Source organism: Crassostrea angulata, chromosome 3, assembly GCF_025612915.1.
Source record: "Crassostrea angulata isolate pt1a10 chromosome 3, ASM2561291v2, whole genome shotgun sequence".
NCBI classification, from domain to species: Eukaryota; Metazoa; Mollusca; class Bivalvia; order Ostreida; family Ostreidae; genus Magallana; species Magallana angulata.
The window spans coordinates 165,913-188,724 of NC_069113.1; the positions used below are offsets into that span (position 1 = coordinate 165,913).

Genomic DNA, 22,812 nt, shown 5'->3' on the forward strand with positions numbered 1-22,812 from the left:
TTGACAATTTTTTTAACTATCAAACTATGGAGTCTTACTAATCAAAGCAAGGAGAAAACGCTAAATGCACCTGTACGGTGGACTTCTGTTTTGAACACCCGATTTATCAAGCGTGTGAATATTGGGTTAAATGTCATTCTAATAAATAGTCCTTCGTGGATCTCGCCAAATACTACTCATAATATACACAGATAGACATAACATGCATATAAGAAGAGTTCACAAAGTGAAGTTTCTGCGTTCAGTAAACCAGGCCAGAGAGCTGAGGCCGTTACCTGTGTACACCTGTATGATTGATTTTAGCCCCCCCCCCCCCCCCACCGACCCCTTAAGATGACTGCTCAAGCCAGAGTATTCTGATCAAAATTTTCCCGCTTTTGTTGTCGGCCGCAGCTTCAATTACTTTCCTCAATTTTATCAACTTTCAGCAGTTTTAAACTGAAAACAAAGCATATATGGGTGTTCGGCATCTTCGCTAGCCAGGATTAGCATAGGCGTCGGAACCGGGGGGGGGGGGGGGGGGGGACTAGGATGGCTTAGCCCCCCCCCCCCCACCACTTTTTATGCCAAATTAGACCTAACCATTAGGCACATAGCATCATAGAGGGTTCAACCCCCACTTTTTCTCGCAGGAAATATAATTATTCCTAAAAAGGTTGAAATATGGAGAAGTTCGAGTCATAGGCATACTAGCCCCCACCCCCCACCCCCACCGCACGGATTAGGTTTTCATGATTTGGGGAATTATGTTGTTTTTGAGGATTAGCCAAGCCCCCCCCCCCCCCCCCCCCACTTTCAAGTTGCTTCCGACGCCAGTGTTTAGTGGGGAGCGGCGCGGATCAGAAACCCTTTGCTAGCGAAGATGTGGATGAAGGGAATTCGAAGTTTTTTTCCAAATGAAGATCTACCCCCCCCCCCCTCTCAAAAGGGGTATGTAAACGATCTAAGCTAAGAATGTTTAAATTTTCTTGTTCCATTTTAATGCTTTCAGTAATTAACTATGATATTTTAATCAGTCTGAGCGAGGAATGACCTTGTTTATCTGTTTATGGTCAACCAAAATATAAAAATTAAGTTACAAACGAGAGGCATAGCTCATATTATTTGTAAACAAAGGCTCTCAAACCTATATTCATTTTTTACCGACATGTTGGGGGGGGGAGCAAAATAAGATGTGCATGAAAACACATCTTAGACTGTTTTAAAGTATTTATAATTATCTTATAATTAGAAAAAAATACTTTTACAAAGAATGTGGGCGCTTAAGATGAACATTCGGCAGGAATCAGGGCGCACAAGGAGAGTGAAAATTTCATCAATTAATTTTGAATATTTTTCGAATTATAACCGTGATTTTGTGTCTGTTGGATGTGGAATGAGTGGAAAAATATTTGAAATGCAAAAGGTTTTATCATAATATGGGTCTAAATATAGCAACACGATGCAATTCATGCAAAATCCTACTTATTAACAACTGTTTTTAAATGATTGTGTTGTCTCTGGGTCTTCTCTCCACAAATTTGAAACGTGTAAAGATAACATATTTCAACATTTAAAATGTCGCTTTTTAAAAATAGATGGAGAAATGACCCAGAGATGATCAATTATGTACTTTTTCAAATTATTTTTTGAAGGATAAAAAACAAAGTCCACTGATATGACAATGTTGTTTCAAACAGTACTTTATAGAGCATATTGACTAGCCTCGCATGGCCCAGTGGTTTCGTCCTGGATTAGTGAATACAAACATTTAGTGTTTTAGGCTCAAATCCAACTGGTGGTCTTTTAAAAAAAATAAAACTTTTTTGTTTTCAATGTTTGTTATTATAACATGATGTTGAATTATAATATACTGGTATATTTTAATTTGTTGTTATTGATTTCTAGATCTGTTGTATGAACACTATTTTCTTTTCTTTTTACTAGTTTTTTAGGATATACACAATATAACTTCATTAAAATATGTTTGCATTAACATTTCCAACTAGTTATCGGTTTACCTCTCATTGCCATTTTTGGAAAGCTTGTGAGTTTTTTAATAACCGGAATAGCCATATACTTCGACTCTCAACATAATATATTTTTGTTGAAACCTGTACATAGCCTTTCGATGTTATAGACATTTTAATCCCAATTGATTCGTGTCGAGAAATCCTGCAAACTTACAATCTTGTGCGTTCACTTTCTTTAAAACATATATACACGTGACAAATGAGAACTTGGTTTCATAAAAAAGAATTGGGATCGCTGTATGTCGTCTTTTTTATGTATGTGACATATTATTTAAAAAAAATGTTCGTTTAACCTGGGACAGGTGTACTTGAATTAATAAGAAAATACAATAAGAATTAATTCCCATATACTCAGACTATGGTGAAGAGTTCACGAGCGAAGGCGATTTTTTTATTTAATTTCTCGATAATAATAATAACAATACGTGTAACTTTACATATAGGCCTATTGTTCGTTGTCAGGCTTTTTTCTGTGGTTGTTTACAGTATTTGTCTCCAAAATGACTTCAAATTTTCAATTTAATAACCAGTGGTCAGAGATATAAATATTTTTGTCTCTGCTAGTGGTTTCAAGAAAGACACAGAGATCCATTGTCCTTTACCTATTTTAAGCTTAAATTAAATATATACATGATTATAATGAAATGAAAATTGATTTTACTTGGTAACACAGATTTTTTCCTCTCATATTTCCCGCCATTTCGGAACTCCTCTAATGTTGGTTTTCGGAAACCGGAAGTTACTATTAAATTATGTACACAAACTGAGGCGATAAACATTATCGTTTGCATCAAGATGTAAGTCAGAGAAAACAGAACAAAGAAGACTCTTAATGTCGAGGTAAGCAGAGTTCATTCCCCCCTCACATTCTCCTACTCTAACTTGACTCAGTCTGAATTTCTCCGTTACTTATTCCTAAACAAGTCCATCAATAGGACCAGTCCAGACAGAAAAAAAAGTTTTATGTGTATTATGTTTTCGTCTGCGAAAGATCAACCGTGTCACTGGTAAGTGAATATATATTACTTGATAATTGGTTTAAACTGTTTAAGCAGCCTATATAAATAACAAAATTTGGATTGTAAATGGCTTTATGTGATAAGATATAAGATCATAAGATGACCTACATTTGAAACGATAGATGTACATTCAGTACCCATTCACTTCTCTGGCTACAATGGATGAAACGTTCGATTACCATTAAGATGGTACGTATATATATTATTGAAATATTTTTTCATCACGAACACTTTTAACCTACTTTACAGAACTAAGGTAAGAGAGAGAGAGAGAGAGAGAGAGAGAGAGAGAGAGAGAGACAGAGACACAAAAATTGGCACGCATTGCAGTGTGTCTTTTGATTTTTTTTTCTGTCAGTAAAATATTTGCGAACACAACGGATTCAGTCATGACGATAAAAACTAGCTATGTAAGATTCAAGAGCTCCTGATGAAGAAATTTTTATCGCTGTCTAAGTCTGCAGATTCACGGGATAGATTCAAGTTTACACTCTATAGTATTATTGAATTCAGTAAAATCGAGTATCATATTTTTAACAAATCCAAATTAAACCGACTTTTAGTACATTGTATGTCTTTAATTCGGGAGTGTTGGGCTATTTCTCTCTATGCAGGATCGAGACCATTCCATATCTATTCCTTGCGATGGAAAACACGTTGACCTCAATAGTGTTGAGGTACATTATAGTGGTTCTTGACATTTGATGATTAGTTTCAGATTTAATTAGTACGTGGGCATACTTGTAATTTATTCCCATTCTTTCACTTGAACCCCTACACATTCGTCAACATTTTTTAGGCGCTCTGAAGATTTCTTTGTACTTCAAATATCTAAAAGTCGTCGTATTATACATGTAACACCCCACGTAATTTTTTTTGGCAAACGAAAACTACATCCAAACTTGATTGTAATAAAACTGATAAACTAGAAAAGTAAACTAATTACTTTAAAACGATTGATAAACACTCAAGTTCAACAACTTTTATAAAATCTTTCGGATGTTGCCGCGAGGGAATCAATGAGAAATTAAGAAAAATTCTGGTAAACTAGATCACACTTTGATGTTTTACGGAATTTAAATAATTTTACTTCATTCTCTTACAGTCTCCAGGAAGCCGTGGTGGCCGGAGACGAACAAAGGGTCAAGGACATTCTACAGACGTGCGATCCTCCAAAGGAACAACTCAAGAGTTGTCTGTTCTTTGCTTGTGGGAGCGGGCGGACTAACTGTGCGGCGCTGATTCTGGAGAGCAGCCGACTCTCTCCCGACATCCATAATGACGAGGAGTTCACACTGCTCACCCTCTCCACGCGCGGCGGTCACGCCTCAGTGGTGGACATGCTGTTACGTTGGGACGGTGACGTCAATTTGGCGGGACCAATAGGAAACACACCCTTGCACTATGCGTGTAGCGAGGGATACATAGAATGTTGTCATATTTTACTAGCTGCAGGAGCTAATATCAACGCGAAGAATTCTCGTATGGACACACCGTTGATCGTAGCAGCTGCAAACGGCCATCTTGGAATAGTTCGATTTCTCCTGGATAAAAACGCTTCTGTACGTCGCCGTGGTTACCACGACAGAACGGCGCTTCATTGCGCCACAGAAAACGGTCATATAGAAATATGTCGCCTGCTTCTTGAAGCAAAAGCTGACCTTGAAGAAGAAGACACATTTGGGAACACGCCTCTAGTCTGTGCCGCAGAAATGGGCTACGTCGACGTCATGAGACTGTTGCTGTCCTATGGGTGTGACGTCAATCGCATGAGTCACAGTGCAGCAACAGCGCTGCACTTTGCTGCACAACATGGCGATTTGGAATGTTGCCGTCTGCTGCTTGATGCGCGCGCGGAAATCGACGCCCAGGACATCCGCCGCTTCACCCCCGTCATGATGGCGGCCCTTTACGGGCACGAACACATCGTAAATTTCCTGAACGAACGGCGATGTAACGTGAACATGGCGGCATACAACAAACGAACGGCGCTACACTGGGCATCAGAAAGGGGAAGCCTGAAGTGCTGCGAATCTCTTCTCAAATTCGGCGCTAATATTGACGCTCAAGATACTTTGGCCTGTACGCCAATATACAACGCTGCCGTTAAAGGTCAAACGGAAGTGGTGAAATTCTTAATCCAGAAAGGAGCAGACCTAACTAAACGACCAAATAACGGCAATTCGTTACTACACTTTGCAGCCACAGGTGGCAGTGTTCCGTGCTGTCAAGAAATCATCAGAGCAGGTTTCAGTGTCGACATTCAGAACCAGGACGGCCTGACCCCTCTGATATCGGCGGTGAATTACAAACAGATACAGGCCGTCAAGTTCTTCCTGGACGCCGGCGCGGACACCAACGTCCGCGGTCTTCACGGGATGACAGCGCTAAATGAAGCAGTGTTTTACAACAGTCCACAACTCGTGGCCCTGCTGCTTGAGCGAGGCGCGGATCCAAACGTTGGGGACGATGCGGGCACGCTTCCTCTATGGTTCGCTGTGGACGGCTTCAGCATAGAATCCGTCAAATTACTCTTAAGGGCCAACTGCAAATTTGACACACAGTCATCCTTGAGTAATTACTGTGGCCCGTGCAACCCAGTGGAACACTCGGTGCACAAACGGAAGGAGCTGGTCCTGCGGTGGATAGTCAGTGCCTACTGCGAGGAAGCGGTCAACATCTTGAGGAAGCACCTGCCGGTCCTCGAGAAAATGACCACCATAGAAGAAGTGCTGAAAAGTAAAGTGCGCGAAATAGCGGGCTCCCCCGGATCTCTAATGGAACACTGCCGCAAACACGTCAGGAAAACGTTTGGAAGCGGCGGGAATATACAAGACAAAATCAAGCTTCTCAAACTGCCAACAGCATTACAGGACTATCTGTTGTTCTCCGACTTCGATATGGATTGAGTTGGACGCAAATTTTAACAATTAGCCTTTATTTGTACTTTTTACTTAATCGGCAACATATTTATCATTCTTTACTTATACATGTACAGTATTTAAGATATATTTATTGTTAAATGTTGCCACTGTTTATCTATTGATCACGTGATCTGACTATACTGTTGTAATTTTTTAATATGCTTGCCAGCTCATATTACATTCACTTGGCTTATTTATTTTAACTAAAATTCAATATTAAATGCATTGCAAACACTGTTTGTTTAATTTTAAAATCAACATTCACGCAGTACATTAACAGATTATAACAACATGTTGCAAAAAAGGGGGTGGGGGGTGTGGGGGTTAGACTGAATAATGTGTCAGTCGCGCAACTTCTTTAAAACCGTTGCTCAGAATTTTGCGGAACTGTGAAGGTATTTAGAGTACTATTTGTACACGTACGTATTACCAAGATATTCTGATTTCGTTAATTTTTATGAGAATTTTGGCCCTTTCGAACTTATAAGTTTGTTGTTGTTAAAGACAAAACATTTGCAGAAAGATGATGGGTGGCTAACAGGCTAAGGCGTGTAAAATGTCTTTATAAGGACGGATAAGATACTGAGAAATTAAAATAGCAACAAATCTGACGATTTGCAACACATCTGATGATTTTTTTAAAAGCCTGCTAAAACAATGTATATTTAACATAACATCGATTTATAACCTCTAAACCTGTTCAATACTTGGAATATGTTGATTTAAACTTGCATATCAAAACACCCAAATATACAGTGTCATTTTTTATAACGTCAAAGTCCTTTTATAGAATGGGTCTGTGCTCCATATATTTGTCATAGTTTAAATAAGGTCGAATGGATAACAAACCGATTTCAATCAACAAAAATGTGTAGAGATTACCCATGATACATTTAAATATCATTTTGTATTCTAACAATTGAACGTTTTTAGAAATATACTACAACTCCGTAAATTCGTGAGGAAAACGTCAGATAAAAAAATCGGAGAGGGTTACATTATTGCGGCTGGGTAAGCGTGTTCTCTGCCATTCCTTATGTGTAACATTGCTGTGTAATGTGGGAGTGTTGCTGTGTGGGTTATGTGTTCTTTCATAAAACTGTCTTCACTGCAAATGAAATGACTGTTAAACCCACAAACCTTCTCTGTAATACTGTGATAGAGAATTTTCCCTCCAATATCTTAAGATTTATCAGGTTTTTTCATCATTTTATATTTACCGAATATTTCTCCTTATTTCTTAAGAATACTGATTGTGATTCGTAGCTCTATGGAAACTGACAAGGCTGAAATCTACCCGATTCAGTTCTAACCAGTTTATCGATTGGTCGAATCTTTGATGGAAAATTGGCCGTTTGCTCTTGTCGAGAATATGTTACATACTTTAAATAACTTTCTATGAAAAATTGATTAATTAAATGATTCAAAGATAGATGTAATGGTCTCTTTGGTGCTTTATTCTGGCAATGAAGGTAGCTAGCATTGAAAAAAATTACACAACCCGCTCATGCGTATTTACTTATTTTATGCATTTATTGCTTTAATAAAACAAGAGATGTTTGTGAAACACTTATGCTCCCCTCCCTGGGAAACATTCACAACGAAAATGAATGTAAACTGTTAATATTTGGAATTTTTCTAAGTCCAAGGGCCATAACTCTGTCGAAAATGGCTTGATCGTACCCAATATCGAACTTGACCTAGATACTATAAACCTGTATACCAAATTTCATTTCAATATGTTCATCCTCTGCGAAGAAAATGAGCGGAAACTGCAAATAACTGGAATTTTTCTATGTCCAAGGGCCATAACTCTGACCTAGATAGTATCATAATAAACCTGTATACAAAATTTCATTTCAATATGTTCATCCTCTGCTAAGAAAATGAACTGAAACTGTTGGTGGACCAACCGACCGACAGCAGCAAAGCAATATGCCCTCCCTTCTTCGAAGGGGGGGCATAATAAATCCAACACATAAGTGTTGCATCACTGTCCAAACATGAGTTTTCTGTCATACAGATTTCACTAGGAAACCAACTTTTACTGCTTATGGTGTTGCATCTTCCCTATAGAAGACTGAAAGTTAATCATCCCTAATTATATCTATCAATCTCTTGTAAAGACAACTGACACAAGGTCAAATTAACATGATTCAATCTTTTAATACAAAACAAGACAAAACAAGGATTTCATGTCTAACATGCCAACAATATACATGATAAAAATGTCCATGAAAATCAGAATAATGATTTAAAAATGTAACAATGGCGGGCGGGCACTGACTGGAGAATAGTTACACTATTCATAATCAGAGTATATAGACTGTTAATAGAAACCAGACTTCAATCTTTTCATAGGAACACTTCAACGTCTGCCTCAGGTTATCTTACATCATGAGCATCTACTTCAGAACACCTCGTACCCAGGTGCCCCTTCATACTCCATCCACCTATGAAGGGCCTGCCTACACCTTCAGGTCCCCTTCATACTCCTTTCACTTCCACGGGGCTGACATACACTTTCATGTCTCCTCCTCGCATTCATCAACGACCTCAAAGTCACTGCCCATTGGTCCACTGAGTCCTCCCTCACTTTCTGGATCTGAAAGGGAAATGTCCAGGTAATAAATATACAACTCCTCATCCATCACATTCTGTTGTTCATCAAACCAATGAGTGCTGATCATTATATTGACTTACTACTATGAAGATTGCGGTTAGGTTTAGCAGTCTCAGTTTAGTGTAATATGACAAAAGTAATCATTTTGTGACAAAATTTAAGGCAGTGAAAATATATGTGTACAAAAAAATAAGTGAGTTTAACAAACTTGTACCAACAAAACAAAAGAGGTAACTGAAGCTACTACAATCCATTTGATTCCAACTGAACACAACCCAACACAGAACACCAATAGGTACAGAGCATGCATGTAAGTAGATACAACGTGAATTCTGATGAAAGCTACATACCAGTGCTCACTGCTTGTTACCTAGCAACACAACAACATAAAGTTTACTGAATAGGCGCTTGAACAGATTCCTACACAAAAGAACATAAACTGAAACATAGAGAACAAAACTGAAAAAAGACAAACAGCCTCTTGTAAGGTGTAGTAACGGTTTACCCAACATCCATAGAGCATCTCGAAAAAAAGAAAGAGGTTTTCTCTAAAACCAAAGTGTGTTATCTTGACATGTTGATATGAGTAAAGTAAACAAGAAATATTCATAGATGTCCTGTAACATTGATCACTTACATCAATACAATACTTGGCTGTTCACAATACCTGAATGTTTACATTGAATATCTAATTTTACAAGTATTGGTAGGACCAATGGTGATTTATCTTTCAGACATTAATTCTGCCCCCCATTACCACTTACCACTATCCATGCCGTTACTGTGCATCAGTTCACTGACAATATCCCCCACATCTGGGTCATCCATCCCTGTCGTCATGTCCCCGATGTCCATGGGTCGTAGATCTGAGAAGCACCCCGCCCCCCTGCGTCCTGGCCCCACAGACAAGACGTCGTCCAGGTTCTCCGACTCCCCCCCGATCACCCCGTACAGCCCCTCCACACTACAGTCCATGTCCCCCTCAAGCTCCCCGACTCCCCCTCCCCCCACTGCCACCTCCACCACATCCCCGAGGCTCCCCATGCTGACATCGATCACATCCTCTATTGGACGACATTGATGCTGCTGGACTGAACTGAACTTCTCACCGTCCCTCGTGTTTTCATCCCCAGAATCGAGGTCTATTGTGTCATCTCCATCACTGATAGTCTTATCATCATCTACATCTGGATTTTCCGAGTCACCAGTCAATGGGTTTTGGTTTGAGTCTTGGCTGTTTTCAATGTTTACCGATACATTAATGGATTGGGTGACTCTGATGCTGCCGCTATTCACCGAGGGTTGATCAGCCTTTTCTCCTGAATGATCAATTGAAACGTCTTTATTGAATGACGTGTAATTTTTAGTGGTATCTGCAGCAGCTGATGATAATGAATCTGATTTGGAGAGATCTGATTGGTTCTCATTCTGAAATGGAGGATCTTTCTTTTCTTTGGTTAGTGTAACAGTAACTGATGGTGAATTGTTTATTCTGCTTTCAGCTGGAGTCATAGTCACTGATTCTGGCATCACAATATTCTCTAGAGCCATCTCATCTATGCTCTCTATTGTCACTTGATTACTGCCATACTTCACATTTCCATTATCACTAGCCACTGAATTTCCCTCAGCTTTCTGTGTAATAGGACTCCCTATGGTACTGTAATTTTTCACATTTGTGTCATCCTTTACCTCTGGGTTTAGACGGCTAGGTACAGGTATAGCACTCAGGTCTGCCATCATTGGGTCTCTGTTGCCAGTTTTTTCTGGGGCTTCTGGCCTCGTCTCCTTGCTGGGTTTTTCCTCTGAGACAAAGATATCCTCCTTTTTGCTGGGTGTTTCCTCAGGGATTGGGATGTCTTCCTTCTTGTTCGGTTTTTCCTGAGGGACGGGAATCTCCATCACATTCAGTAGAGCTGCTTGTTTGGCCTTTTCCTCCATTTCTTTTCGTTCCTGCTCTCTCTTCTCCTGCACTGCCTTCAGGATGTCTTGAGCTGTCACCTGTTTCTTCTCGTTAGCAGACTTATTTTTTTCCGCTTCTAATCCAGCGATGGATTTCAGTGGCTCTTGTCTAGAGACTGGGGTCCAAGGAGGAAGAAGTGCATTCTTTTTTGCTGGAACTTTGCCAATGATTCCAATCTTATTAGCAATTCTAATTTCTATTCCTTTTTTTCCATCTTCTTTCTTCTCTCCATCTGCTGTTTTCTCTGCCTCTTCCGCAGAGCTCTGAGTCTGCAGTGCTGGGGGTTCCTCAACTTCAGGCTTTGGCGCAGGATTTGTGACAGTTGGCTGCTTCAAGGATAATTTCATTTTGGCTAATTTTGCGGCATTTGACTGACTGCTGCCTTGAATATCCGACAACTCTTCCACTTCTTTCTCCGATTGCTTAATGTTTACATTCCTCTCAACAGGTTTTGCTATCTGTCTCTCTCTGACCAAGGATATGTTTTTACCAAATAGTGGCTTGGATTCTTTGTCTTTCAGGGTTTTTTCTTGCTTCTCTGCCAAGCCTTTAGCCCTGTCTAGCTGCCTCCTCTGTTCATAGAAGGGACTGTCCTGGAGAAATTTCTACAAGGAACAATGGTGGCTCGTGTTAGCATTATCGACTTCAAAGGAAGTGATTTCAAGACTACGTTTTCAAATTGGGATATACAAAAAACTTAATCAAGAATGCTTATCTTACATCCAACTTATCAAAAAAAAAAGGATCCTCCCTAATAGTTAAAGTAAAGGATCATCCCTAATAGTTCAAGTAAAGGATCATAACAAAGAGTTCAAGTAATAGATCTAGTACAGGGCTTCCTTAATAGGTCAAGTAAAGGACTTATTCAATAGGGTAAAGTAAAGGTCTTACCTGGTAGGTCATGTAGAGATTTTACCTGGTAGTTCAAGTAAAGGTCTTACCTAGTAGTTCAAGTAAAGGTCTTACCTGGTAGTTTGAGTGATGAATATCTGTTTTCAAATGAAATTCTGCACACTGAACATCTCCAGAAAATTCACGACACAAAACGCAGAAAAATCCATTAATAGGAAACAGGAACTCTGGACCTAGTGTGGAAAAACATCAATCAAAGTAGACAAGGAGTTTAACTATTATTCAAATCTCTCATAAAATGAACCACTGTATGTGCATGGCCCGTCAGCAATCTCCGATTATGCTTTAAATATATACCCTTCAGGGAAACCACTTCTGTTTTCTGCGCTTTCTTTTTAGGGGTCGGGTTTTTCATCTGGTCAGGAATCCAAGGCCGATCATAATTATCTGTGTTTTTCCACTGTAAAAATTCAAATGGGGAGGTTTCGCAAACTGTGTTTAAGTAAGACTGGCAAGTTCACCGCGTGAAGATGTTTGCTCTTAATATTGAAATGTCATTCAACAAAGAAAGATCTCCAACTTTGTTGATAGATGAAAAATTGTTTTTATAAAATAAGATTCAAACAATTTAACAGGGTCAGGAGATAGGCAGTGTTGTGATGCCCTCTTTATTCAATGAAAACAGTGAGATCTACAGATATATCAAAGCATACAAATAACAAAGTTCCTATCAAACAACAACAAGCGCTAATCCTAACAAAGAGCAATACAGAACCAGTTTAACAGGACTGGTTCCTGTCTCTACCTTCTTGTTGTGACGAAAGTGAGTGTGCTCCAGGAACTGCATGGCCGTGTCGTACACCGTGTTACAGAGCTTGCACCAGTGTTTGCCCGGGTCAAAGAACTCATACCTGGTCTTCACACCGCCCTTCACTTGGAAAGACAACTGTAATGTACAATTGGAAAGTTAAACACCCACAGACTATATATAATTTATATCACTGATATTGTTGAAACTTATGTATTTCATTTACTGCTGAAACCAAATTAATGTTCATTTAAGTTTAAACACATCAACAACTTTAGCTTTACAGTTAAACTGCTGGATAAACACTTATCTTTATATTAGAGCTATGACATAAATATCTACAATGGTATCAGAGTTGACAACTCACTGACTATCTGCTACAATCACCTGTTTTGGTTTTTCCTCTTGCTGTGCCTCAGACTCTGATTTAACTTCCTCCTTGACAGTAACTTCCTCTTTGACAGTTACTTCCTCTTTAATGGTTTGACCCTCAGGACTTGACTTAGGTTCACTTACGGCCAGTATCTCTTCACTCACCACCACCTTCTGTTCTTCCTTGTCAGTCTTGCTTTTCTTCTGCTGAGGTTGAAGCTCCTCCACACTTTTGCCCTCACCGATTTTCCTCAGCTTTGATATCTGCATTGCTATTTCCTCCTGTAACTTGCTGTTTTGTAGAAGAATAGGATCCTTGTGACCATCCTTCTGTCGGCGCTTCTTTCTCATGATCTCGTTTTGCTGCCTTCGGAGTTTTGTCAGTTCCTCTTCGAGCGCCAGGATTCGTTTCTGTCTTTCCTCTTTGTCACGCTGCAGTTTCTCCGCCTGCTTCCTGGACTGTATCAAGGACTGTGCTGACTCTCGCTCAACTGGTCTCTTCCCTCCCTGTTTCTGATATTGTGAACTTTCACTTTTGGGAGGCAAAACAGTTCGACTGGAAAAAGAAGGATTTTCAGATGGCATGGTTCTTAAGGTTTCAGAGGATTTCGGAATTTCTCTTAAATTTGGTCTTGTATTTTTTTTTTTAGATGGCTCAGGTTTCACACTTTTGGGAAGATTCTCTTCGAGTGGTACGGTCGTCAGGTTTTCTCTTGCTGACATTTCTGGAGCCTTTGGTAACCCTGGAGACAGCTGCCTTACAATGGGCTCTCTATGTTTTTTGGGGCCAGAGAAAGCACTCACTGTTGTGGGATACTGTGATGGGGCTGTAGAATACTCAGGGTGGTAACTATACGGATCAACAGACGAAGCAGGGGGAGCATACGGTGCAGTATAAGCAGGGGCAGTATATCCTTGGGAGAATGAGGGCACAGCATAGGTGGATGAAGGGAACTCTTGTGCGGTGGATGGAGGCATGGAAGGTTCTGACAGAGGAATATGTGCATTAGTTTTACTGAGCTGATCTCTTCTCAGAATCTGGTCCAGAAAGCTGGGACGGCCTTCTGTAGACCCCCTGTCGGACCTCCAATCCCGTCCTTCCTGTGATGACAGAATGTCCAGTGGTGGTTTCTTTTTGGAGAACAGGTTTGAGGTGAGGTCCTCGGTGGACAGGCCTCCCCCGAGGAACGAGGCCGTCTGGTTGATGCCGTACTCCTGAGGTACATCCTCCTTCTTCACTTCACTCCCGGCTTTTTCTTGCATTCGTTTGGACATTTCAAAATCAAATCCAATTGACTTTAAGATGTTTTCTATCGTGGGATCATACTTTTGTTGCTTCACTTCCTCTTGCATTGTCACTGCAAATGAGGCTGGCTGCTGAGAAGGTGGTTGTATGGTCTGTTGTATGGTCTGTTGTATAGTCTGTTGTATGGTATGTTGCACTGGTTGCTGAGCAAGCGGTTGTATGGTCTGTGGCATGGGTGGTTGAGTGGGTGGTTGAGTGAGAGGTATCTGATCATCCTCTATGACCCGAGGTTGTGGCCGCTTTGTAAAAATGCTAAGGAGGTCTGAGGAGTCGTACTGTCTTTCTGGCTCATCAGGAGGTTTTTCCTGAATGTAAGCTGAAGGAGGAGAAAATGCTCTCTGCTGACCGAGGACCGGGAAAGTGTTGCTTTGCTGAGCCCCACTGCCCGGGGGCTGATAAAGACCAGCTGCAAATGGCTGAGTCCAGAGCGGTGGTTTTGATGTTGGTGTTTCTGTCTTTTCTGCTTCACCATAAAGAAACCTCTCTTCATCCTCTATATCCATTGCAGGTTCAGCGGGGGGTCTTCCAGAATTGAAATCTTGTCTGGGAGGTGGTCCCAGTCTGTGATCTATCTGGATTCTATACGGATCCTCAGCTGGAGGCACGACAGGTGGCGGCTCAGTGTTGGTTTTCTTCTTGAGTATGGATTTGAGAGGTTTAGCAGTGGGTGGTGTAGGCTCAGCTTTGGGAGGACTTCTCATCACGGGCTGTGTCAGGGATTCCAGGGTCCCGTGGTAGTAGTTCACCGGAGAATTAGGTCGCTCCAGACTCCTGTCAATAACGGTGTGGGGCACAGTATCAAACCTATCAATATCATGTCTACCTCTATCTCCATACTGTGATTCCATTCTCTCACTACTAAATCTTTCATCAAATTTTTTACTTGGATCACCCCTGTAGTAATCTCGGTAGTCTCGATCTCGGGAATCCTCCCTCCTGTCATAGTGACTCGAATAACTGTCACTACGGTGACGTTCCCTGCTTCCTTCTCGCCTGTCGTAATAATCCCGACTGTCTCGTCTGTGGTCTCTCCTATCTCCATGACGATCCCTACTATACCCGGGGTGGTCCCGCCTCTCCCTGCTGCCGTCCCTCCTTCTATCCCTTCCCCTGCTGTCACTTCTCCCGCGGGAATCCTCATATCTCCTCTCCTGGGAATTTTGTCTCCATTTCTCGTTCCTTCTCTGTGAATCATCTGCCCCTTTACTATAGAGCATCCTCTCCTGCTCAAATATATCTGCTGTGTTTTGTGTGTTTGATTGAACTGGGGGGCCCAGTCTCTCCGACAGAGGACTGCCCACAGGTTCTCTGCCCACAGGTTCTCTGCCCACAGGTTCTTTGCTGTAAATGTCATTTCCCACTGTAATTCGCAGGGATTCTGTTGGGGGAGAAGTGTCCTCTCTGGGATGCTACAAAAACATGCAAACCAATTGTTATACACTGATAAAGAGATAATTTTGAATGAAGCTGGATAATAAATTGTTAAATTAGATATATGGGCTTTTTTTGAAGAAAATTTTATTTTCTACTCAAATGACAAAAAATATCATGGTTTTAAAATTTCTGTTAGCTCTGTTTTTGTGGGAAAAGCCATTAAGAAGCCTTAATGAGGCTGACTTTAGTTTTCATTGGGCATGGTTTTGCGCAATCTAGAATAATACAGTTGATTTATACTTCTTATGAGATTTTCTCGATATCATTTATAAAATTGAACACAATAAATAAAATACAGACAAACAAATTTATATTTTTTAAGGAAATTTTTATTTTTTAAACGATTTTTTCCGTTGTGGGGTAGGGGAGCGATGCCTTTTCTGACGTTATGATAAAATGAAGCTTTAAAGGAGTATGTTATAAGAAATAACATAAATGAAAAAGTAAAAATTGTAGGCCGTTGAAATTTTATATACAGAATGATGCTATCCTCGAGGACATCTTCCTTATTTTTTGAATGAATCCATTTTACCAATCTTCATTCGTAATGTTCAAAATATATAGCAAAATTTGGTGCATTTTAATATTTTGAGATGACCCCCACTAAAAACAAGATTGTAGAATTTAGTATTTTTTACATTTAAGGTAGGAAATGATTTTACTAATCATATACAACAATTTGAGAAAAAAGCTATTGTATTTTTTTTTAATCTGCTTTGATGTGCGGAAAATGATAGTTTCCTATATATTCCTATAGTAAATGTACCTCTACTTTGAGATGGTCCCTAAAAAGAACCAGAAGGACGATTTTCTTAAAACTTCGCAAATAAACTAGAGTTGGTTTAAATACATATGGTTAAAAAATAAAGCGTTTTTCCGCAAAAAACCAAACTCGGCCTCCTTCATTGTAGCAAAATTGAATTATTGTTGCCCTGTACAAAGATTGAATGCTGGAGAAAACGTACCCAGGAGAAAACGTACCCAATTTATAGGGTACGTTTTCTCCAGGAGAAAACGTACCCGGGTACGTTTCCTCCAAGAGAAAACGTACCCTATGGAAATAATAAATAATGGTTTTCGTAGATATTCTTAAATGAAATAAAATAAAATATACAATGAACATTTGTATCATTTGTTGCTGTAGTTTTTAGATGCATATATAGTCACCATGGTCACGTACTTAAATTATTAAGACAATAATTTGTAACATACTGTTACACATACACGAACGTGGCCTGAGCAGTTTAATTAGTCGAATTAATCCACCATAAACGAAACCGTTAAATAATTAGTTTTTATTGCAATCTCATTTGGAGAACTAAATGATGAGTATCTCAAGAAGTCGATGTCGCGTTTTTTAAAACATTTTTTTGAAAATTATCTATAAAACAAAGTTGCTTAATAAAACCAAGTCCAAATCTTTTAAATATTTGTTTGATTCATATATGTGGAAACTACTACGAGATGTAACATTGAACAGTCAATTTGCTTCCGATGCCACTGACATGTATAATGTGTGGAGAGTGAATATTTCTACCTCCTGCGCGGGGAGGCAATACATAATATTACATAATAATAACTCCTCAGGTATTTAATTGATTATCACTATAATTAAAATCAGGGGATCTCGCATAGAGAAACTCAAATTGGTAAGGCTACCGATAAATGGATAATTAGAAGTAGACTGATAACACTTTATGACAGGTCATTATTTTGTACTAAAATAAAAGTTGCTACAATTATTATAAAGATATCATTCATAAAATGAATATATTTCTATACATCTATGCATTGAAATATGCATTAAAGTAGCATTTGAAAATTATTCAAAATGTCCAACCCCTTTAAAATTATAAAGTATTAAATTCATAGATCAATGAAATTCTTACATTTCTGATTATTTATTATGCAAAATTGTATTTAAAAGTATTAAAAACTATTAAGTAGTATAATTATGATTTTCATAGGGTACGTTTTCTCCAGGAGAAAACGTACCCTAGAGATTAGGTACGTTTTCTCCTGGGTACGTTTTCTCCTGATACCCAAAAATTGATCTGTTATATATTCCTCATAAGTGAAATCTTTCTCCTGACAAAAATTAATGATTTTTTCAAATCTTATTTATCAAATTTTTTTTAAAGTTACAGGCAGACTTATCATACCAGCAGGTTTTTGCAGCAAAATAAAATTCTAAAAAATACAGCTCATATTGCTTTAAAAAATTACTCTTCTTTGAGATATCAATAACGGTGTAGTTCTTTTTACACAAACATTAACAAACTTGTTGATTTCTAGCGTAAACATTCAAAATCGACAACTCCTTTGCATCTGCAGAAAACGAAAGTACAGAACCTAAAATCTCTGTCGTACAATTGATTTAATGGGAAAAGCCACGGAATTGTCAATTTTAGATATTTAGGCAAGAAAAAGATCACATTTATTGATGTAGATGTAAATAGATATAAACTGGAGGTGAGATCCTAAAGAAGAGTCATGTGTAAAGGAATACGAATTGGAGCAAGATTTTAATTTAACGTTTTAAATTAGAAATTAGCTGATGAAGCAAGGCAGTGTGAATGATGGTATCATAACTTCTGAGATACCCATTTTTTAACGATTTTTTTTTACTCAAGCTTCTTTAAGTGCGCATATTAGTGGGATAATTAAACAAAGGATGCTTTATAAGGTAGCACTGAGTTTCCCATCTTACGACCTGTTCATTTTGACTGAAAACATTGTTAAACTAAAGGAAATATCTTTCAGTCTACCACCTTAGTCCCAAGGCGGTCTTCTACAGTGGTGGGTCTCTTGCGCGGCGGTGACAGAGACCGATCGTGATCTCGGTAGCGAGACCTGTCAAAACTCGAAGACGACGACTTTCTGGTTGTTGCGTGGATACCTCCGCCTTTTGCTCCAAATCCGCGACCACGCGCTCTCCCCGTAAACACCATTTTAAAGGCGAAACGAGGACTAGTTGGTCCTGGATAGTTAACCGAAAGTTACACCTGAACTGCGCATGAGTGAAATGCCAACAATCTTCTGGTACAAAACACAAAATTCGGATGAATTTGGAAAACAGTGGAAAGGGTTTTTTTTTGGGGGGGGGGTGGGGGGGTCAAGGCTTGACAACCTTGACAAGCAAGAGAAAAATGCCATAGAATCTTTATTGTCAAGACCCCAACCTCCTATTGTAATAAAATGTTTACAGCAATGACGACTGGATAGGGGTAAAATTGTTAAAGCGGCCTGCATGGATTGTGGTAAAAATTGTTACAGCAATGACAGCTGGAATAGGTAAAATTGTTACAGCAATGACAGCTGGATCGTGGTAAACTTGTTACAACAATGACAGCTGGATAAGGTAAAATTGTTACAACAATGACAGCTGGATCGTGGTAAACTTGTTACAACAATGACAGCTGGAATAGGTAAAATTGTTACAGCAATGACAGCTGGATAAGGTAAAATTGTTACAACAATGACAGCTGGAATAGGTAAAATTGTTACAGCAATGACAGCTGGATAAGGTAAAATTGTTACAACAATGACAGCTGGATAAGGTGAAATTGTTACAGCAATGACAGCTGGATAAGGTAAAATTGTTACAGCAATGACAGCTGGAATAGGTAAAATTGTTACAACAATGACAGCTGGAATAGGTAAAATTGTTACAGCAATGACGACTGGATAGGGGTAAAATTGTTAAAGCGGCCTGCATGGATTGTGGTAAAAATTGTTACAGCAATGACAGCTGGAATAGGTAAAATTGTTACAGCAATGACAGCTGGATCGTGGTAAACTTGTTACAGCAATGACGACTGGATAGGGGTAAAATTGTTAAAGCGGCCTGCATGGATTGTGGTAAAAATTGTTACAACAATGACAGCTGGATAAGGTAAAATTGTTACAACAATGACAGCTGGATAAGGTAAAATTGTTACAACAATGACAGCTGGATAAGGTAAAATTGTTACAACAATGACAGCTGGAATAGGTAAAATTGTTACAGCAATGACAGCTGGATAAGGTAAAATTGTTACAGCAATGACAGCTGGAATAGGTGAAATTGTTACAACAATGACAGCTGGAATAGGTAAAATTGTTACAGCAATGACAGCTGGAATAGGTAAAATTGTTACAACAATGACAGCTGGATAAGGTAAAATTGTTACGGCAATGAAAGCTGGATTGTGGTAAAATTGCTATGGCAATGACGATTGGATTGCGTTAAAATTGTAATACATCAATGACAGTTGAATTGTAATTGCTAGCGCTCTCGAGCGCTAGCAACTACGTTAGTCTTTTTCACTGGAATACGCATGCTCGACTTAATAGAAGGGGATTCTGTGAATATCGTACTTCTATAGACAAACTGTACCATTTGAATTTCGTTTTATCATCTTCATATTAAGTTTTGTATTTGATTGTAAATGTCAAAAAGTAACAGTAGCTTAGGTCTTATAATGCAAGATTTTTTAAAATATTATAATAAAACTGAAGCTTGTCTTATCTTAAATTCCTTCAAGCTCGAAAAGCAACCTCAGATATGCTTTCGAGCTTGCCGAAAAGGCCATAGAATATACGATTGCTACAAAACAGTACTAATAATGGTTCTTGAAAATGTTCACCTCGAAATTGAAATTACAGTAGATATATAATGATTAAGGCACAGTCAATAAGCTATGCCATTGCCAATGTGAAGCTCACTCTAAAATCACAATTCTTAATCTTAATCGATTCAGAAATTTAAATCAATGTTTTCGAAATCTGCTTCTGTGCTTTTTATGATGGCTACAGCGCTAGCTCACCCATCTTTTTAAAAGATAAGCTTGTAAAAATAGTTACAGCAATGACGGCTGGATTGTGGTAAAACTGTAACAGCAATGACGCCCGAATTGTGGTGAAAAATTGTCACAGCAATGACGACCTCATTGGGGTAAAATTGCTACAGCAGTGACGGCTGAATTGTGTTTTTTGTATTTGGGTGGTTGACCTTCGACCTACTCATTTTTGTCGGTAAAAATTAAAATTAGGTATAGAAAAAAAAATTCCAATGAGAGGTCACCGGAGTAATTAAGCGTCTGTGAGCACAAATACTTTGGCTGGCAAATAAAATAAATAATAATAATAATAAAAAAAAAGAATAAAAAAAACCCACTATCATGAAACTTATTTCGTTGGGGAAGGAAAAAAGAAGTTGTAGGCAGATATGTTTTTCTTTTTAATATATTAGCGAGAGCAATTGAGATCATTCTTAAGTCTTAAAAGACTTAATTGGATCGTAATTTTTCATATTTGTTTGTTTGGGCCTTAAGTTAGAAAAAGTGTTCTGTTTTTTATGTGTACATTAAGAATAACAAAAAATTTCTTATCGTCTTTGAAAAGGAAAAGGATCTCCGTTTCCCTTTTTTCTTTGGATTTTCTTCTGCATTTCCTTGGCGTATTGATTTTTCCAAAATTATCCGAACAAAATGATTTCAACCATTTTTTTTCTTACGACATCAACTATGAATTTTGTATGCATGTAATGTACTGATAGTATTTTTTATCGGTCGAGTAGAAATATTTATAAATTTGTTAGAAATAGTATCTAATTCACCGATTTGTTTAAGCTAAATTTCCTTGATTTACGACAATCATATATCGTGCGCTGCTGAGGTCTTGTGGGAGTGCCAATAATAGAAGGAAAGCAGTCGACGCTTTGTGGTGATTCAGAGTGTGGATTATTAAGATGTGAATTTTATGAATCAATAAACAATGGATTAGCAGGAGACCATGCCTACGGTTTTGGACAGGCCAGAACTCTCCTCCTCTGGTAAGAAATGAATTTTTATTTTAAAAAAATCACCTGTAATGCAATTTGTGAGACAATAGACAATGGATCAGAGAGCCTTTCATTAAGTTTTATAGTAACACCGGTATCGATGTGATTTGGCATCAGTGATTTAATTCGGTTGAATTCTTTCCCACAACATAAGTATGATAGATATGCACTGAATTAACCTGTCCGGTACTACAGATGTATACTGCACATTTATTTCATTCACTCGAATGTGATCGCCATGAACAGATGAAGCAGTGATGTGGAGAGGTCTAAGATGTTTGATATCACTCGCCAGAGTGTTTTGTTTTGAAGGGCCTGTATTCTGACTTCTGGCTGTATACAGGTTCCTGGTGATGAAAGAAAATCAAACTGCGCTATTTGTTCACTTAGTGTATTGTATTTGATATGAATTCTAGACGTTTCGTGACCAAGACGGTTCGTGACCCGGACGTTCCGAGACCTTATAAGATTTTTCGTGACCAATATGTTTCGTGACTAAGAGACCTAGAATAAGATGTTTCGGGACTTGAAAATATAAAGATTTAACATTAAGTATGTTATACAGTAATTATTTTTTGCGTAATTAATAATGTAATACAGTTAATCAATTCCTAATAAATCAGAGGAAATGCGGATTGATCGTACGTGATATCGTGAGTAAGTAAAACTTTTTCATGGATGATAAAAAGTAAGTTTAATTCGTCATTTTTATATGATGTTAAATTATTTGATTAATAAATCTAAATAAACTGTAGCATTGTAGTTATAACATAATATGAAATTAGTTCTATCATGTCGATGATAATATGGTATTCCGGTGTCTTTTCATTAACGATATATAATGGATACCATTGTACCTAGTGTGTATAATTCTAACATTTCAAGACTTGTACCCTTATCATATTTATTAGGAAGTTGTCTTCATTGTCATTGTTAATCATATAAACCCATGTTTTATGTTTTAAGGCTGGGTGGACATATTATGCATTTAGGATCATATCTTATATATAATTAGTATCTTGTTGCTTGTGTGTCTTTTTTGACAATAATTTATATATTTCTTCTTCTCATCGAAGTCAGTATAGTACAATGTACTAAAAAACCCACTGTGACAGGCATCCTACCTTCTTTATCATTGACTTGGCCATTATTTAACATTATGAAGGAAACAAATTCAATGATAAGTTGTACTCATTTAATATTTAATAAAGCTATAACAGGCATAGAAACAGTAAGACATGACATTATTTAGAGGTAATTAAATCTGTGAAATAACAATACTAGTACTGCATCTACAAACAGCTATAAGCACTACATATCAAAACATAATGCATAATCAAAATCAGCATTACACATCAAAACATTATGCACATCAAAATCAATCACATGCGCATGAACAAATAACAGTTACATAACAATTTTGTTATTTTAAATATATGTGTTTATAATGTAAAAAATATATTTTACTTACCATTCATGTTGTCTTCGCTGTTGTCTTCTTGAAGTCGCAAGAAAAAGTGACATTGGGAAGCCCATGTGTTAACAAGGTCTCTTCATTAACCTCCTCATAATTAGTACCTCACCCCTTCTATGTGTACGGGTAATACACCGTCTAATAGCACCTAGTAGCCCCTTCCATGTATACTAGGAATACCCCGCTGTCATCTTGTTGTTT

At 38.3% G+C, this 22,812-nt stretch overlaps 3 protein-coding genes across 10 annotated transcripts in view; 2 read left to right on the forward strand and 1 right to left on the reverse strand.

The window, feature by feature from the left end:
- Nucleotides 1-2,740: 2,740 nt before the first annotated feature.
- LOC128176264 (ankyrin repeat domain-containing protein 17-like) lies at nt 2,741-6,192 on the forward strand. The gene is made up of 2 exons (XM_052842472.1): nt 2,741-2,852; nt 4,137-6,192. The coding sequence occupies exons 1-2, from the start codon at nt 2,845-2,847 to the stop codon at nt 5,938-5,940; spliced, it is 1,812 nt and encodes a 603-aa protein (XP_052698432.1). The 5' UTR covers nt 2,741-2,844; the 3' UTR covers nt 5,941-6,192.
- Nucleotides 6,193-8,101: 1,909 nt separating this feature from the next.
- On the reverse strand, nt 8,102-18,318 carry LOC128177420 (uncharacterized). 3 transcript variants are annotated; one of them, XM_052844129.1, is made up of 8 exons: nt 18,085-18,318; nt 12,589-15,288; nt 12,199-12,339; nt 11,751-11,853; nt 11,508-11,626; nt 9,343-11,146; nt 8,929-8,948; nt 8,102-8,560 (listed from the first exon to the last, which is right to left on the reverse strand). In XM_052844129.1, exons 1-7 carry the CDS (start codon nt 18,262-18,264, stop codon nt 8,935-8,937), a joined length of 5,061 nt encoding a protein of 1,686 aa, XP_052700089.1. In that variant the 5' UTR covers nt 18,265-18,318; the 3' UTR covers nt 8,102-8,560; nt 8,929-8,934. The 3 variants fall into 3 exon arrangements, with proteins under 3 accessions (XP_052700089.1, XP_052700087.1, XP_052700088.1); XM_052844127.1 differs by lacking the exon at nt 8,929-8,948 and adding an exon at nt 9,084-9,101; XM_052844128.1 differs by lacking the exon at nt 8,929-8,948.
- A 2,625-nt stretch (nt 18,319-20,943) lies between these two features.
- The window catches only part of LOC128177418 (myosin-I heavy chain-like), a 61,562-nt gene continuing 59,693 nt past the window's right edge, over nt 20,944-22,812 (forward strand). For 3 of the 6 annotated variants that reach the window (XM_052844118.1, XM_052844119.1, XM_052844121.1), the window contains exon 1: nt 20,944-21,128. In XM_052844118.1, the coding sequence (XP_052700078.1) occupies nt 21,089-21,128 (40 nt within the window). In that variant the 5' untranslated portion in view covers nt 20,944-21,088. The remainder of the gene's footprint in view (nt 21,129-22,812) is intronic. The other 3 variants (XM_052844122.1, XM_052844120.1, XM_052844123.1) reach the window with 2 other exon arrangements.